Raw genomic sequence first — 16604 nt, forward strand, 5'->3', positions numbered from 1 at the left:
CTTGCCAGCCATGAGCCCAGCTTCTGGCTGAGTGGTGCTCCCCCTGTGGGAGCGCACTGACCACCAGGGGCAGCTCCTGCGTTGAGTGTCTGCCCCCTGGTGGTCAGTGCATGTCATAGCGACCTGTTGTTCCACTGTTCGGTCGATTTGCCTATTAGCCTTTTATTATATAGGATAACTGAATTCTCCACTTATAACTTAGTTGAATTTTTATAATTCATTAAAAAAATCTTTGCATTAAAGTATAATACACAGGGAGAAAGTGCAGAAATCAAAAGAATACAGCTTGATGAATTATCAAAAAGTTCTGTGGTCATTTTTTAACATATATTTGGCATGTGAAGCTTATTTTCCCATGGAAACATGTTTGTTTTTTTGTGTGAATGCTTCCATTAACCTATAATGTATCTGCTGTTCAGCGCTCATGAGATTAAGGGGCAAAGCAAGAATTTATAGCTTTTTTTGATGGATAAACATTAAGTTTCAGTTGGGTTTTAGAGTGAGGTGGTTTGGGACTGAAATTGCGCTTCACAGCCTTCCTTGCTTTCTTGCTTAGGGACTCCAGACCAATTTTTTTTTTACCTCTCACATCCTTAACTAGCCTTATCTAGTACATGAACTTAACAACTTATCTCCAAGTTGTTGTGAGAATCAAATAAGTTCATGTTTATAAATTGCTGAGCATACAGTTTGGCTCATATACCATCAGCAGCATGAACATCATCTTCATTTCATAGAGCCTTTGTCAAAAGGGCAGAGCTCTGTCACCCAGTCTATAGGAGAACTTAAACAAGGGCAAGCTCTGCCCTTTTAAGGCTTAAACAACCATCAAGAAGGCGGTGTGGCCTGGCCGAGGTAGCTCAGTGGTTGAGCTTTGACCTATGAACCAGGAGGTCATGGTTTAATTCCTAGTCAGGGCACATGCTCAGGTTGCAGGCTCAATCCCCAATGTGGGTGTGTGGGAGGCAGCAGATCAATAATATTCTCTCTTCATTGATGTTTCTATTGCTCCCTCTCCCCTCCTCTCTGAAATAATAAAAGCATTATTAAAAAAAAGAGAATGCAGTGTGGAATGGAGGGTTCTGGGTTTTCCTCCAAGTAATAGTGGGGCAGGTTTGAGGATTTCTGGTAGATGTAGCCTCGGTAGTTTTGTATTCTCAAGGAGTGGACATTTAATTGAGTCCTGTCTATTTGTGTGTATGCATCTGCATATGCAAATCCGACACTTCTCATTTCAGGCTGAACATCTGTTCCCAGCAGGGTGGAAGCAACCAGGGAAATAGGGAGACTTTTTGTCTTGTTTATTGGGTGGCAGGTAGCCTTTTATCCTTTGACTTTCCCAACTCAGCTAACTCCCCTCTCCCCACAAGGAGAGTTAAAAGTTAGTTAAAAATCTAACTGCTCACTGTTCAACTTGCAAACACAAGCTGAAATGCCCTGATGTCACCAAAATGTGGCTGACCTCTTTGCAATGCATACATCATGTTATTTGATAGACAAAAGGTTACACAGAGGAGAATCCAGAGATGAAACCTGAGCTCATTCATGGTGCTCAATGCTTTTTGTGTTCTCTCCCTCCCTCCCTCCCTTTGTGTGTATGTGTGTGTGTGTGCATTTGGTTTCTAAGAAAGTGTTGCTGAGATACTTGGAATTCTGATAAGAAATCTTTGCCTCTAATCTCTGAGTTGGATTTCTATTGCCTACAGTTAATGTCCTCATTCCAAATTGCTCCAAAACTTACCAGGATTTTCAGGCTGGCTTTTTTGCCTTCAACCCAATTCAATGGTTGACAGTATTGATTCTCTACTTTCTGGGGTTATTAGTGTTGTAATAGTTCATCTATTTCTACCAAAAATGAGTGTTAGCTTAGGTTTGAAAGTAGAATCTTTTTCATCTGAACACATCCTACTATATCAAACTATTTGTCATAATTACACTATCTATATTGTAAAGCTTTCCCCCTATTATTCAGCTTAAATTTGTCCTGTGTCTTTTGAAAACCCTTGTCCTGAACTTAGGGGAAGTAAAAAAAAATGGCTGTTTTTCAATTTAGCTGTTCTTTCAATTTGTTCTTTCAAATTCTTCTATTGACACTCTTTTGGCTTTGTTACGTCTAAGAAATATAATTCTAAATTCCCTTAGCTTTTCATTTTAGACTCTATTTACTGGCATTCTAGGCTGCTGCCTTGAAGACTTTATTCATTTTCTCAAAATTTCATATAGGTACCAAGGCCAAGTAAACTTTTTGACATTTATTTATCCAAGCATCAAATATGTATTAAAGATTAATTCTGCACTAGGAGTTGACTTAGGCATGGAGGATATAAAATGGAACATGACAAAGCCTTTATACAATAGACATTCTGGTAGGAGAAACTGACCACAAACAAGAAAATATACATATAAAATAACTTCAGATTTCGCTAAATGCTATGGAAAAGATAAATAAGGTGATATGACAGGGGCTAACCGGGAGAGGTAAGGACAGGGGAGTAGCATTGCTGGAAGAAAGAAGAGCAATTCAAAGGCCGTAAGGCAGGAGAGGCAGATGGGAGCCTGGCATGCGTAAGGAAGGGAAAGCAGGTGAGTTTTCTGGAGTGTGGTGCTGGGCACTGGATGGCATCAGAGGAGTTTGAAAGGCAGGCAGGGGTGGGATGCATAGGATCTTGAAAGTTATGGTAAGATGTGTGGATTTTAACAATCCATGGGGGATCCATTGGAATATTTGAAGTAACAGAATGACATGATCCAATTTATGTTTTTGGAAAGAGGGCTCCTTAGCCTTGAGGAAAGTGGGTAACAAGGGAATAAGAATAGAGGCAAAGAGAAGCGTTATATCACTTCTCACTTGTTATGGTCAGAGAGACCATGACACCTACCACACACACACACACACACACACACACACACACACGCAATTCTCATGGGCTGGTGAGGGCAAGTTGACTCTTTCATTTATTTATTCAAGCATCATTCATATTTAAGTTTTACATTCAGTTATGCTTATTTATTTATGTCTTAACTAATGCATAGGACCACTCCAGAGCTTTGGCAATTAATTATGCTTATGCATGCACTTGTTTAACTTGAGGGTCAAGACTGAAGGATGTAATTTTTTTTAACTACACTTTAAGCATGGTGCTTGGTATATATAGAGAGAGTAAGTTGTTGATGGGAGGGGATTGGAATATTATAATAAATATTGGGGTTTTGAGCTGCTTTGGGGTTGGCACCATAAACCACTTGAGTACCATCCATCACATATGTCAAGCGTGAAGAAAAGTTGCTGAAAGTGGATGGTCCTCAGGGACTCCCTTGTCTCTGCTTCACACACCTCCTCTGAACTTCAGTGTAACCTCTTGTGCTATATTCGGAGATGGGAGTTCAAAGACCTTCACTTAGAGTTCACTGACCCTCAGGAAAGTGAAGAAATATTCCTCCATATACTAAAGAGGAGGGGAGACTGAGGAAGGAGACTTTATTTTCTTATGCTGATCAGATTATATGACAATAATGGAAAATTGAGAAAAAAAAAACAAGGAAGTCAACACAGTTAAAATATAAATGGCTTTCATCACTGAGAAACCCCTCAGTAAGGTAAAACTGGAAAACTTTATCTTTTTTTTCCAACAACGATTGCCATTCATTGCTCCACAACCACCACCCCACCATTAAGTCAGCGTCTATCATGTGCAAAGCACATAAGATGTTTATGTGCAGCCATATCAATATCTGATCACCAGTGTATTAGTGTTATTAATTTTTACAACACATATTTTACATACACTTGAATCATTTTATTTGCTTATCACAAATTAAAAATTCTTGTGTTAAGGAAAACAAAATTTTACAATCAACATTTTGCTAAAATCATTTTTAAAGGGTTTACCATGAGAAGCAGTGAAACATATTTCTCATAAATTGCATAGAGAGATGCAAAATTATTCTGTCATTATTGGCCATTCAGGAGATATAAATCAGGGCAACTATAGAAAATACACTGGGTGCACAATATGCATAATTAGCATGAGGTCAAAGCAGTGTTAGCTGGACTTTTCACAAACTTAGAAAATATTTTATGCATTTTAATGATTTTTCCTATGAGAATTCGATGAGCTGTCATTCTAATGTTATGTCATTTATCACAGTTCTAGTTGTCATATCTCACTGTTTCATGCATATTTTAGTTTTGACTTATTTCTTAAAATGCTTTTTGATATTTATTTCAAAATGGGTGGACTATCAATCTTCTTTTTACCCAAAATATTCTGGTAATTCTTTATGTCACCTGGTAGTTGATACGCTACTTGGGGTAAAAGGTGACATCTAGAAGGCAAAATTATAAAGCCAAAAGAGCCCGGCTGGCCTGGCTCAGTGGTTTAATGTCAAGCTATGAATGAGGCAGTCACTGTTTGATTCCTGGTCAAGGGCACATGTCCGGATTGTGGGCTCGATCCCCAGTGTGGTGTATGCACTTTTATCCTAAAGTGCCACTAGACTTTTTTTTTATGGAGATACATAAAAAATGAAGTTTACAGTACAAAACTGGCAGTAGTCAATGAATTGAGGGCGCACAAATAACCAACGAAATGATTCTTGATGTTTGCGATTCCATTGCTTTGCATTATCAGCTGTGCCTGGACCAAAACGTTCATCAGTATGAAAACAGGCATTGACCAAAAAAATTATTCATTTCTGTAGATTCCTTTAAATTTTGAAAATGAGCTGTATGTTTATAGACACTGATTTTATAACTATTCAAAGTGTGTATATATCTTTTTGGGACACTTCCATGTACATGGAAATTTCAAGTGATAAAAGATTAGGAAATGCAAAACAATAAAGAGATAAGTTTCAGTTCCATTAAAAATGTAGCTCATAGGAGCCCTCTGAAAAGAAGCTAAACTTTTGGTTCCACCCATATTGAAGTAACTTACATTGAACTAACCCTTCAGGAAAAAAATAATTATAAAGCTGGATGAAGTATATAAAATAACTGTTGGAAAGCACTGGAGAGCAGTGCTAACCCTACCCTAACCCTAACCCTAACCCTAACCCTAAGCATCTAGGTAAGACTGGAAGAACTGTGATCCCTGAGAAAGAGAAGCACTAATATGAGCACCATATCTACCCAGGCATTTTTTCTGAGGGAATTTGCTATTTCATTGTGAAGTGGAACAGAGTAGAATAGAAAGGAGCAATCTTAGTGGTAGAGGAGACAGAGGATGAAGTTCAGGTATACCAAAGCATCTGGGAATTTGAGGACTAAAATCCCAAAGAGGAGGCAGCTACATCAATGTGGTCCATGAGGCATTAGCCAGCTCCTGAGTTAAGCGTGCACAGGGCAGTGCTCCGAGAAACGGAGAAGGGAACAGCCACTGGGAGGCAGAGCAGAGATTTCAGCAGTCATGCGGTGCCAAGGAACGACCTTGGTAAACATCCCAGGCTCTTAGCTGACATCCTGGAAAAACCATGATTTGGGAGTGAGGGCTACCCCCAGGGAATAGGAGCAAAACTGAAGAGCCTAACAAAGAGGAAGAGAAACTATGAACAGAATGAGAGTGATTTGCTGGTACACTATCTGCCTGTCAAAAGAAAACCTACCCTATTTGGCGGAAAATAACATACACATTCTTTCATAAGCCACATCTACAGTTAAACAAAGTTATGGCATCTGCCAATAAAAAGGGATCAAATGACAAAACAACAACAACAACAAAATCCAAGAAAAGTAACAGATAATGAAAATAGTCCCATAAGCGATTCAGATATTAAAGTTTTAAAATCACTGTGATTAATGTCTCAGCAAATAGGAAAAAAGGATAAAAAAATTTGATCAAAGGTAAGGATCCTTCAAAAGTAATCCAATAAAAAGAAAGTAGGTGCTGAGATCCAATGTCACATTTGTCTAAGCTGAGGAGTGTTGGCTATTTCCCTCTTCTCTCATTTCTTCTTCCCCATTTGGCTGCTTCTATCCCCTAGCTCACCTCCACTCTTCAAAAATAGTTTTCACATTAGGCTGTTATGGAGAGCACAAAAGGAACCTGTAACTTTAAAATTGGATCTATTGAATGGGAAGAGATGAAAAGTATCTTCAAGAAGGAGAGACAACATAACTAGTAGAAAGTGTACAGATTTTAAAATGACAGATACTGTGCTAATACACTGTCCCTGCCACCTACAAATTTCTGTGATTACATACCAGTTATTAACCATTCTGCATCAGTTTTCTGTTCCATAAAAATGGATTAACTCTTACCTTAAAAAGTAATTTTAAGCCCTAAATGAGATGCTCGAGGCAGGCAGAGGGCTTAGCATACATAGGTTCCCAATAAATATGATGCCTCCTTTGCTGTTTGCTATCATCAGTGGAGAGAAGCACACATTCAAAACAGGTAATCTTGAACTTCAGTGTATTGATTGTCACTGGACATCCTTAACCCAGATGAACTAATACACAATTTGGATTTTTTCTCTACTTTTCAAAGTGGAAGATATTAATGACTAACAAAATGTCTACACAATAGAGGTTAGTCAAAACAATAGCTTCTTAAGCCTTTAGGAAAGCAATTGAGTATTGCCAATATCTGGGACAAAGCTCAAGACATCAGATCAAGGGCTTTGTTGTTACAGAATGCTATGCATGCTCCAGCTTGCCTTTCAACAATCATTGCTATTAAATCATTTCTCTCTCTCACACACATCTAATGAAGTCATGTTCATGATCAGATTAATCACAGGATGTAGTATAGTACACATTTGGACAGGAAAACTGTTTGTATAAACTGAAACATGCCTCAAATATATAATTTCAGGAAAAGTTCATTATGTCTTGAGTGTGACAAGCTTTGGCTTGAATCCCTTTATGCATATTTAGTCATTTTAAGATAGACTTTTGGTATCGGTTAACAAAATAACGATTTTTTAGGCAAAATTCATGTCTAGCAAGTGGAGTGTTGAACAATTGCAAAGACAGCACACTCTGAACCATTTATTTCAGATAAATTTCCATATACTCTATCCGAAACTTCAGAAATCACACATTTATAGCTCAATATTATATTATTGAAATAGATCCTAGTTATAAGCACATGAAAATAAGAAAGAAACTGAGTTAAAGAGAAGTCATTGTGCTTTCTAGAATGCAAGGTTGGACTTGTAGCTCATTATTTAATTGCTCAACCAGTGGCTAACTAGTCATACCTTATACATTCAGAGACTTTATCCTGACATGTGCCTTTACTGTTGTAACTGACCCAGGGCCCATGTTACTAGGTCTCAGCATTAATTAGAAGTGAGACTTACATCACTCTCATGACCTTCTCGAAGGTTGTATGTGAGGTCATGCTGAATGTCTTCCACGAATTTGTGAGCATATTCTGGGTAAAGGTCTAGCACTTCAAAGAGTCCTTTGAGGATGATACACTGGAGATCACAGTAGGTTAAAGCCTTCACATCTGCATTGGTCTTGATCACTTGGTCCTTAATTGATAGATTTGCTCCAATTAAATCCCCTTTCCCTTGAAACAGTGAAAAAAGAGACATATCACTTTAAAGAAAATAAGCTTCAGACTAGTAACTTCATTTCTCTGAGATTACACAAAAAGGAGAAGTGGAACCTTTATCTGGTGTGGGATTTCTCAGCCTCAGTAGTGTTGGGACTTGGGGTCTGATAATTTTTTGTTGGGGGTGGTATTCTGTACATAGTAGAATGTTTAGCAACACTTCACATTCCCCATCCCCAGTGGTGACAAACCAAGATATCTTCAGACATGGACAAATGTCCCCTGGTGGGCAAAACTGGTTCTAGTTGAGATTGCTGTTGCAGAGGATAAAGGCCAGGAGACCAAGAGTTAGGAATTGTAGGTCATAGATGGGCTTCAGACAGGCCCCTCACAGGATTCAGTAAATGACTTTAGACAAACCATTTGACATTTTGGTCACAGTTGCTTTAACCGTTCAAAGGGAATAATAATAGCTGAGATTTTTCTGAGTGTAAAAAGTCTCTGTGATTCTGAGGTAGGCTATCAAGAGGTGTATTAGTAATTTTGATTCCAGCACTTTGGAAAATAATATAAGCATTACCATCAGCTTTCTAACATATTCAGTTTATTTTATTTATCTATAAATGTGTCTACCAGACAGGTGATGTTGGAGGATGAGCCCTCCATCCCGCTTCTCAGAGTTGGGAGGCAAGATAACCATTGGACATTGTAGACAATGAAACTTACTGCATAGAAATGTAAAACACAATGCTTAGTTCTAATGCTCTGTGGCAGTGTATAAACTCAATTTTCGTCATCAAAAAAAGAAGCTCCTCATTAGTGCCACTGCAGAGAGGGAGGATCTAATGCAATTTTCCCAAGTTATCTGTGCTCTCTCCCCCCCACCCCCCCACCAACCTTTGCTATTTTGCCGAAAATACCTCAGCCTATCAGAATTTACCTGCCTAGAACTAGCTTGCTTCCTTGAGTTTGTTGATTAGATACTAGTATGCTGAGCAATTTATTTGAACCTTTAAAATCTTTGGCTTGGTTTGACTCAGTTTAATTTAGCAGGAAGGTGAGCATGGCTGTAAGTGCTAACAAAAAACTGATTACCACTTCAGATATCTTTTAGATAGCTATTCATTCACTCGGCATCCACATGAGAAATAGGAAAGAAAATCCATTCAGTTCTCAGACAAACTTAGGCTAAAAGCTGAGGTGATATGACCATGTTCACAGAGGATAGTGGTATTAAGTTCATGGCTGCAACTTAGGAGTTTCTGCATCTTTGCTTTGTCCTCACGTAGCATCATGCCTAGACTTTAACTTTCACTTTTTTGTGGTCACTTTGCTTCTCCATTTCATATGGAAACAATAACCAACAACTGACCAACCAAAAACCACCAAACAAATAACACCTTCAGAATGTCATGGCACAAACTGTCCCCATCTGTCTCCCATTCAATTAATTTTTTAACTTTAAAATTTTAATTTTTATTGTGTTCAGAAATTCTCGAAGCCATGTCCCTGGAAGGTAGTAGGCTTGCTTCAACAAAAGTCTGTTTTACAGAATTTGACAGTAAAAGGAAACAATGCAAAATTAACCATGAATACCTAAGATAATAAAAAAATATTTACAGCAGTGAAAAGTTGAGCATTTTAAAATAATTGAATTACATTTAAGTATTATCTTCAAATTAATGTTAGATTTAAACCTTGAAATTGAGATTACCTGGCAGAAGAAAAAAGACTAAAATCTCTGTTTATAGACAGTAAGGGAATGAACAGCCACATGGTGCTGAAGAATTCCAGTTTGATTCATTGCCATCACCAATACTGCTAAACTTGGAAATTTTGTTTCTTTCACATTTTGTTAGAAATCTAAAAACTCAACGTTGGGTACTGATACCAGATATAAATAAAGCCAGGATTCCTTGAATACAGCAACAATTTAAGTTCTGAACCTATAAGGAAAATTGATCATGATATACTATCTTGCTACAATGAGCATTGACATGTTCTTTTAAGCAATTGTTATCTATAGTATCTTTAGGGTCATCATACTTTCATACCTTGAGCTACCACAGTATGACTCTTTCAGCCACAATGGCCAGTTATAAAAACAATACCACCATCTTGCCTAACTTGGCAGTCTAAGAAAGATTCCAGTTTATTTAGTCACTCAATATTTATGAAATAACTAGAGGCCCAGTGCATGATTTAATCATGCACCTGGTGCACCAGCGGGCTGGCTGTCCGCCGATGCCCCAGGCCTTCCGAAAGCCTCCGGCGCTGCAGAGGCTTTCGAAAGGCCTTGCGCCGGAGCAGACAGCCGGCCAGGTCCCCCGCTTTGGCCTTTGATCGCGGGGGACCTGGCCGGCTGTCCGCCGGTGCCCCAGGCCTTCCGAAAGCCTCTGGGGCAGCCATGGCACAGACGCTGAGCTCGCGGCGCCACTGGCGCCGCGAGCTCAGCGTCCTGCTGGCCCAATCAGCTACCCTGGCCACCCTGAGTCCCGCCCCCTGCGCCTCCTGCTGGCCCAATCGTGGGCGTAGCGGAGTGATGGTAATTTACATATTACCATTTTATTATGTAGGATTGACATATGTGTGGGACCTCAGGTTGAGCCCTGGCACATAGGCACTGGTAATTGACAACACGATCCTCACTCTCAATAAGTTTAATGTCTTGTGGATTTCTTACTGTCTAGATTCAGGACCCAGATCTAAGTTTCTTAATTACTCTGGGTTTTGGTATCCTTATTTCTAAAAGAAGAGAAAGATGTTGATGGTCCATTACAGTCTACATTTTTCAGAATTTCATTATTGATGTTTGCTAATCAGTTATTCCTTCATTGGGGAAAAAGAAGTTGATGAGATGCATTTGCAAACCATCCAGGTAAGAGCGGTAACTTGTGTTTAATTATAATTAGGCAGACTAATGCCATCTGTGAAGAGCACATTTGTCAGTGCTTTGTTATTTTCTTTTAAACAACAATGAAGAAATTGGTGGGAAAACACAATTAACAGGACATGAAATGAAGGTGTACAAGGCAAACAAATTCTATCCCCGTAACAAATCCCTGCCTCTGTGTCAGCTGCCTCCCAGGCTTCAGATTAAGAAATGCCTTTGTGTATTGTTTGGACAGTGAGTTGTTTGAATAAGTTATGGCTTGACAGCTGTTTGGTGATACTTCTTCCCTACATTATATATTAATTCATTTTGTTGGCAGAGTGAACATGTATTAAATGTTGACAGATCAAATGTCAAGTCCTGTGCCTAAGTTTATCAAAGTCAGTATTGATTTGAATTGGCTCTGTAAGACAATATTACCATAGGTAAAGTAAAAGAGTTAACCTCTAGTGAAATAATGTTAATCACACAGAATGTTGATCACTTATTGTCTTTGTTTGGGTTTAGTTCCAGTATCACATACTAGTGTTTAGAATGATCATGTGGCAATTTGCATTTGAAACACTTTTGATAGTTTCACATATAGAAGCAAATATGTGAAAATGTTAATCATGAAAAACAATTTATGGAACAAATTGGGGCCAGAAGGAAGAGACAGTGGATTAAGTCTTTTAGCTGTAAGTAGATTTTTAAAAAAATAAGAAAATTCAATTGAATTATGTCTTATGAATGATGATGATTATATAGAAGCCATCAATCTGTGCTATTGTGCCCTAATGTTATGGATGATACATTCATATTCCATTACTAGAATTGTTGCTAGTTACCAAATTAAAAAAATCACTGCAATCATGGAAGAAGTCCACATATATGTTTTAAAATGGTGTATCATTTTTGCTTACATGCATAGCAAACCATAGGTTCTGGAAAAACACAGGGTGGGGCAAAAGTAGATTTACAGTGCTGAGTATGCGAAACAGAGTTTATTCTTATATTACTTGTTATTTATTGTATTATTTTTCATACGAACAACTGTAAACCTACTTTTGTCCCACCCTATATAGACCCTTTTCAAAGCAGGCTGCATCAACAGGCAGGCTATAAAAGTTATAGTGGTACTAAGGAAGTACAGGGAAAAGTATTTTATGATTAAAGTTAAGTGTTTAAAGCAAATTTAAAAATAACTGTCACCTTTTATTTAGACTCAAAGAATGATAGAATGACTGGCCTTTAACTTCACAAAGTTGAGAAGTGGGCAGGAAAAGTGTTAAATTTGCTCTTAAAAAAACACACCCATACTGAGCCTCACTCTAACGCTGATAATGAACTGGCCAGGCTGGTAATCAACTCTTTGAGTTGCTATTCCATGTCTTTGTATTAAGGAATAAAACATTGTGAGTCAAGAATTGAGCCAGAACTCTGAAAGGCAAGCCCTACCTTTCTTCTGTTAAGAGGTAAACTGAAGTTAACAGGAGGCTGTAAGAAACACATGGGTATTCACCATTCACTAGCCTCCATCTCTTCACCTAACTGGGGAGAATCACACCAACCTAAGAGGGTTGCAAGGTTTAAATTGGGTAATGGACATAAAACACCCAGCTCACATTAGGGATTAAATAAATATTATTTTTCTTCCTTCCAAATTCTAATCTGCCTTGAAGCTTACTGGCTAGAATCCAGAGTCTGCAGGTTTACAATGATTGTAGAGAAAAACAGGCATTAGTTAGAGGTAGAAAAACCAAGCATAATAACTTTTATGAGGGCTTATTCTTTTTAAAAATATATATGTTTTATTGATTTTTTACAGAGAGGAAGGGAGAGGGATAGAGGGTTAGAAATATCGATCAGCTGCCTCCTGCACACTCCCTACTGGGGATGTGCCTGCAACCAAGGTACATGCCCTTGACCAGAATCCACCCTGGGAACCTTCAGTCCACAGGCCGACGCTCTATCCACTGAGCCAAACCAGTTAGGGCAGGGCTTATTCTTTAAAAAAATTTTTTTAATTGATTTTTTTATAGAGAGAGGAAGGGAGAGGGAGATTGAAACATCGACTGGCTGAGCCCTCTACCCGTGATTGAGCCCACCACCCAGGCATGTCCCTGACTGAGAATCAAACTGTGACCTCTTGGTTCATAAGTTAGTGCTCAACCTCTGAACTACACCGGCCGGGCAATGAGAGCTTATTCTTTTTTGTTGTTGATGTTATTTAATCGGGTTCTTATAAGAAATTCAGAACACCAGTTTGTGAAGATAAAGCCCATCGGTGAGAACAAACAAAGAGCAGAAGTAGTCCCAGAGCTGAGGAACAGCTTTGATTTTTGGCAGAATTTATGAATCCACAGCTTTCTGGTCAACCTTGCGCTGTTCTGTAATCTCGTATTTCTCTTTCGCTGTGTCGAAGATCTCACCCTCCTGTTGTCTGGGTTTGCGCAGCTTCTTCTTCTTGAAGTAAGCATCAGTGAGATGGTTGGGGATTTTCACACCACTGATATCAATTTTGGTGGAGGTGGCGATGACAGATTTCTGGTGTGTTCTACACAGAGGAACTCAATTGAGGGACAGAGTTCCAGCCACAAGTAGCAAGCCACTGCTCAGCTGCTTCAGGAAACCACCTTCTTGCCTCTGTGGCGCCCAGTGAGGATGATCAGAATGGTCCCAGGAGGGATGCTGGCCTGCAGTTTCCTCACATGCTGACTGAAGGGTTTCTTGCCATGGCTCAACAGCTTTCGAGGCACATCTTCAGTAGGATAACATCTAGGCATTTTGCGGAGTTTAACCACTCGGGTACCATCATTCTTGTCACCACAAACTGGTTTTGTGACAGTAGCGAGAACTTACTCCTTTTTCTTTTCAATATTGGATTTAGTTGCCGAATACTTCCTCTTGTACATGGCCTTTCGGGAACACATAGCTGACCGGGAATATCTGCCAATTCCTCTGCCGAGGACGGGATTTTGGCTGCAGCGGGGCTTCCCCTTCTTAGGCGACTTAACCTTGCCGCCAGCATCAGCCTTCTTGGCTTCAGGCTTCTTCTCCTTAATATCCGGCTTCTCAGTTTTCTTTTCACCCGTCATCTTGCAAGATGGGAAAGAGAACTAAGGTCTGAGAGCTTATTCTTAATGCATAATCACTTTTGCGCTACTTCTAGCACAGATAAAACTTAATGTTCATGTTCTTCTCTGAATTGTTTCTCCACAAAGATACTTGAATGGCCTCTAAAAACTGACCAGCCTTTTTACCAAGGGGCAGTATACATCATGATTAATAACCTGGCTTCAGGAATCAGAAAGAATTATATTCTTTTTCTTATGACAGTATCCCTGTCCCGTGCCTCCCCTCCCCCCCCTTATTTGAGGTTTTGCCTCGTGCAGTTGCAGTTACACGCAATCAACTGTGGTCTGAAAAAATTAAATGGAAAATTCCAGAAATAAGCTGTCATTAAGCTTTAAACTGTGCACCGGTCTGAGTAGCATGATGAAGTCTCATTCTCTCCCACCCAGGATGTGAATCATCCCTCTGTCCAGCATATCCACACTGTATACGCTCCCTGCCTGTTAGTAAATTATGGCTGTCTTCATGATTAGATTGACTGTCACTGTTTCCCAGTGCTTGTGTTCAAGTAACCCTTATTTTACTTAATAATGACCCCAATGTGCAACAGTAGTGATGCTGGCAATTTGGATACGCCAAAGACAAGCCGTAAAGTGAAACAGCAGAAGTTCTCCACTCAACAAGGCGGGGAAAATCATATGCTAATGTTGCTAAACTCTTTGGTAAGAAGGAATCTTCTGTCCATGGAATTGTAAAGGAGGAAAAAGAAATTTGTGCTAGTTTTGCTGTTACACATCAAACTGCAAAAGTTATGGCCACAGAGCATGATAAATGCTTAGTTAAGATGAAAAAGGCATTCAATTTGTGGGGAAAGACATGAATAGAAATATATGTATATTTCTATAGGCATCCATTGGGGGTCTTAGAACATAACCCATTGGATAAGGGGGACTATTTACTATCTGTGATACTAAAGTACTAATTATTCATTTGTAAATGGGAGTAATAGTTATACAGCTGGATTTTTAACAAGAATCAAATAATATGTTGGATATAACACTTAACAGTATAAACTCAATATGTGGTTTAAACCCATATGAAGAAAGATCCTGAGTCTACATATGCAGCCACAATTTTCTTAATCTATGGCAATCCCTCCCCTCGCCCCCATTTCATCTCTAACTTATGATTCAGAGTAGAATTTTATGGAACTTTCAACTCGGACCTACCAAGAATAGCGAGCACCATGCTGTCTTTAAGAACTTCCATGGAGCCCGAGCATACAAAGTAGATGGCCTGCAGAGCATCTCCTTGACGCAGCAGATACTCGCCCGGAGCACAGAAAGAGGTTTTAATGTGTAGAGACAGAGACCTGAGACAGCCCCGGCTGGCACACTCAAAAAGGGACAACTGTAAGATTTCCTTGTTCAAGTGCATAGTGATGTCAGAACGCAGCTCATCTGGAAAGTCTTTCAGAAGCTGTCAAAAAAGATGAAAGAGAAAATCAAGTTGGGGTAAGTCTAACTTATTTACTTTGCAAGACATTTGGGTTGTTCTTCCCATTGTTTGACCAACCAGAGTACAGAAGAGGAAATATCGATATGTATAGTCCTGGAGAGATTTTTCAATGACTGTGACCCCAGTTATGTGCTACTGAATAACAAGCTGATAAGAAGACTAGAGAAACAGAATAAACTAATAAATAAAAGATTCCAGAATGAAATCATATAGCTCATTGTGACTTGCTTCTCACAAAGACTCAACTCCAGGCAGAAGTTATGGAATATGGTCACGATTATAGGAAGAGAGGAGAAATCAAATAATCACATGAAAAATGTTGATTACTGGTGTGGTGGTGGTGGTGGTGGTGGGTAGTTGGTGGAATGTTTGCTTAATTTATATGATAATTTTTTTTTTTTTACAGTGGTGGTCTGGGTATTTTTGGAAGTCCACAGCTAACACCTTTGCTGAAAAGCATGTTGTTGTTTTTTTTTTTACTTTGTTGGTTTTAAATGCAAACATTCACTTAATTAATCTAATACAGGGTGGAATAGGTTTACAGTTGGGAGTATATAAAATACAAAGTTTATTATGTTACTATTTATTAATTATTGTATTACTTTTTATATAAACAACTTCAAACCTACTTTTGCCCCACCCTGTATTCCAAATTACACAATTCAACTGCCGTAATAATTGGTTCCTTTCAAAGCAGGTTAAAGACAATGAAAATAAGTCCACCTTATGGACTAAACTAGCAAATTAATATAAGTCATTGGTCAATCTAAAATGGCATCGTGGAAACATAAGCCAAGGCAGATGGAAGAAGATGGATTGGGTTTTTAGAGGATTTAAAAAATAAAGAGATAAAGAAGTTGGTAGGCGTGTCCTTTACTTCTGAGACCTAAACGAGAGAACTTTGCCTTTACCTTCTGCCTGAAAATGTCAACATGAGAAATGAACATTACCTCATTGGAATCTATTCCATTGTTGACTGACCAGGTTGTTTGGAAATATTCGAGCATCCTCTGCTTGAGCTGCTGGGGCAGGTGATGGACACGTATGAAGTCCTTCAGATCCTTAGTTCTAGTGTGATAGAGGGACCATCTGGAGTACATCCTCTGTATGATCGCCGTCACATTTCCAAACACCAAGGCATGCATCAAGGCTGAAGAGAAAAATGCCACACAGAATGGGAGATAAATATGATGGAGGAGCTCATCCCTTAACCCTTTGCACTCGCTTGCTTTTTTTTCGATTCCTTTATTCTACTCGGGATTTAATTTTTTAAATACCCCAGATTTTACAAAGCGCGGCAGTAGAATAAAAATCTGGAGTTTCTTTTCATACAAACTTATTTGGATTTTTTTATATTTCAAATTATTGATACATTCAAAGAGTATAAAAAGAGCTGCTACCGATGCTAACCATGTCGAGTCACACTCGGCATCTGAGTGCAAAAGGTTAAGTCTGTTTTTACAGTCTGTATATCCTATATTAGAGCAGAGTTTGCTTATGTGGCCACATTGATACAGCTCTTTTGATACAAACATATTGGTCACGAGGTGCATCCTGATGCAGTCATTTTGATTCCATATGGCTTGATCAGACTAAAAATATTAAAAAGTAGTAATATGAAAAGCCCCTTTGAC

The 16604-nt window shown here is 38.9% G+C and overlaps 1 protein-coding gene and 1 pseudogene across 2 annotated transcripts in view; both read right to left on the reverse strand.

Moving 5' to 3' along the window:
* KCNH8 (potassium voltage-gated channel subfamily H member 8) overlaps positions 1-16604 on the reverse strand; it is a gene marked incomplete at both ends in the record, with an annotated part of 278772 nt that overhangs the window by 36134 nt on the left and 226034 nt on the right. The window contains 3 exons of the mRNA XM_079794504.1: positions 7306-7520; positions 14682-14931; positions 15921-16120. Of these exons, the coding sequence (XP_079650630.1) occupies positions 7306-7520; positions 14682-14931; positions 15921-16120 (665 nt within the window). The remainder of the gene's footprint in view (positions 1-7305; positions 7521-14681; positions 14932-15920; positions 16121-16604) is intronic.
* LOC307113150 (large ribosomal subunit protein eL6-like) lies at positions 12631-13475 on the reverse strand (annotated as a pseudogene). The gene has a single exon. The product of its transcript is annotated as a large ribosomal subunit protein eL6-like (transcript).

The sequence above is a fragment of the Cnephaeus nilssonii genome (assembly GCF_951640355.1).
Source record: "Cnephaeus nilssonii genome assembly, chromosome: 17".
NCBI classification, from domain to species: domain Eukaryota; kingdom Metazoa; phylum Chordata; class Mammalia; order Chiroptera; family Vespertilionidae; genus Cnephaeus; species Cnephaeus nilssonii.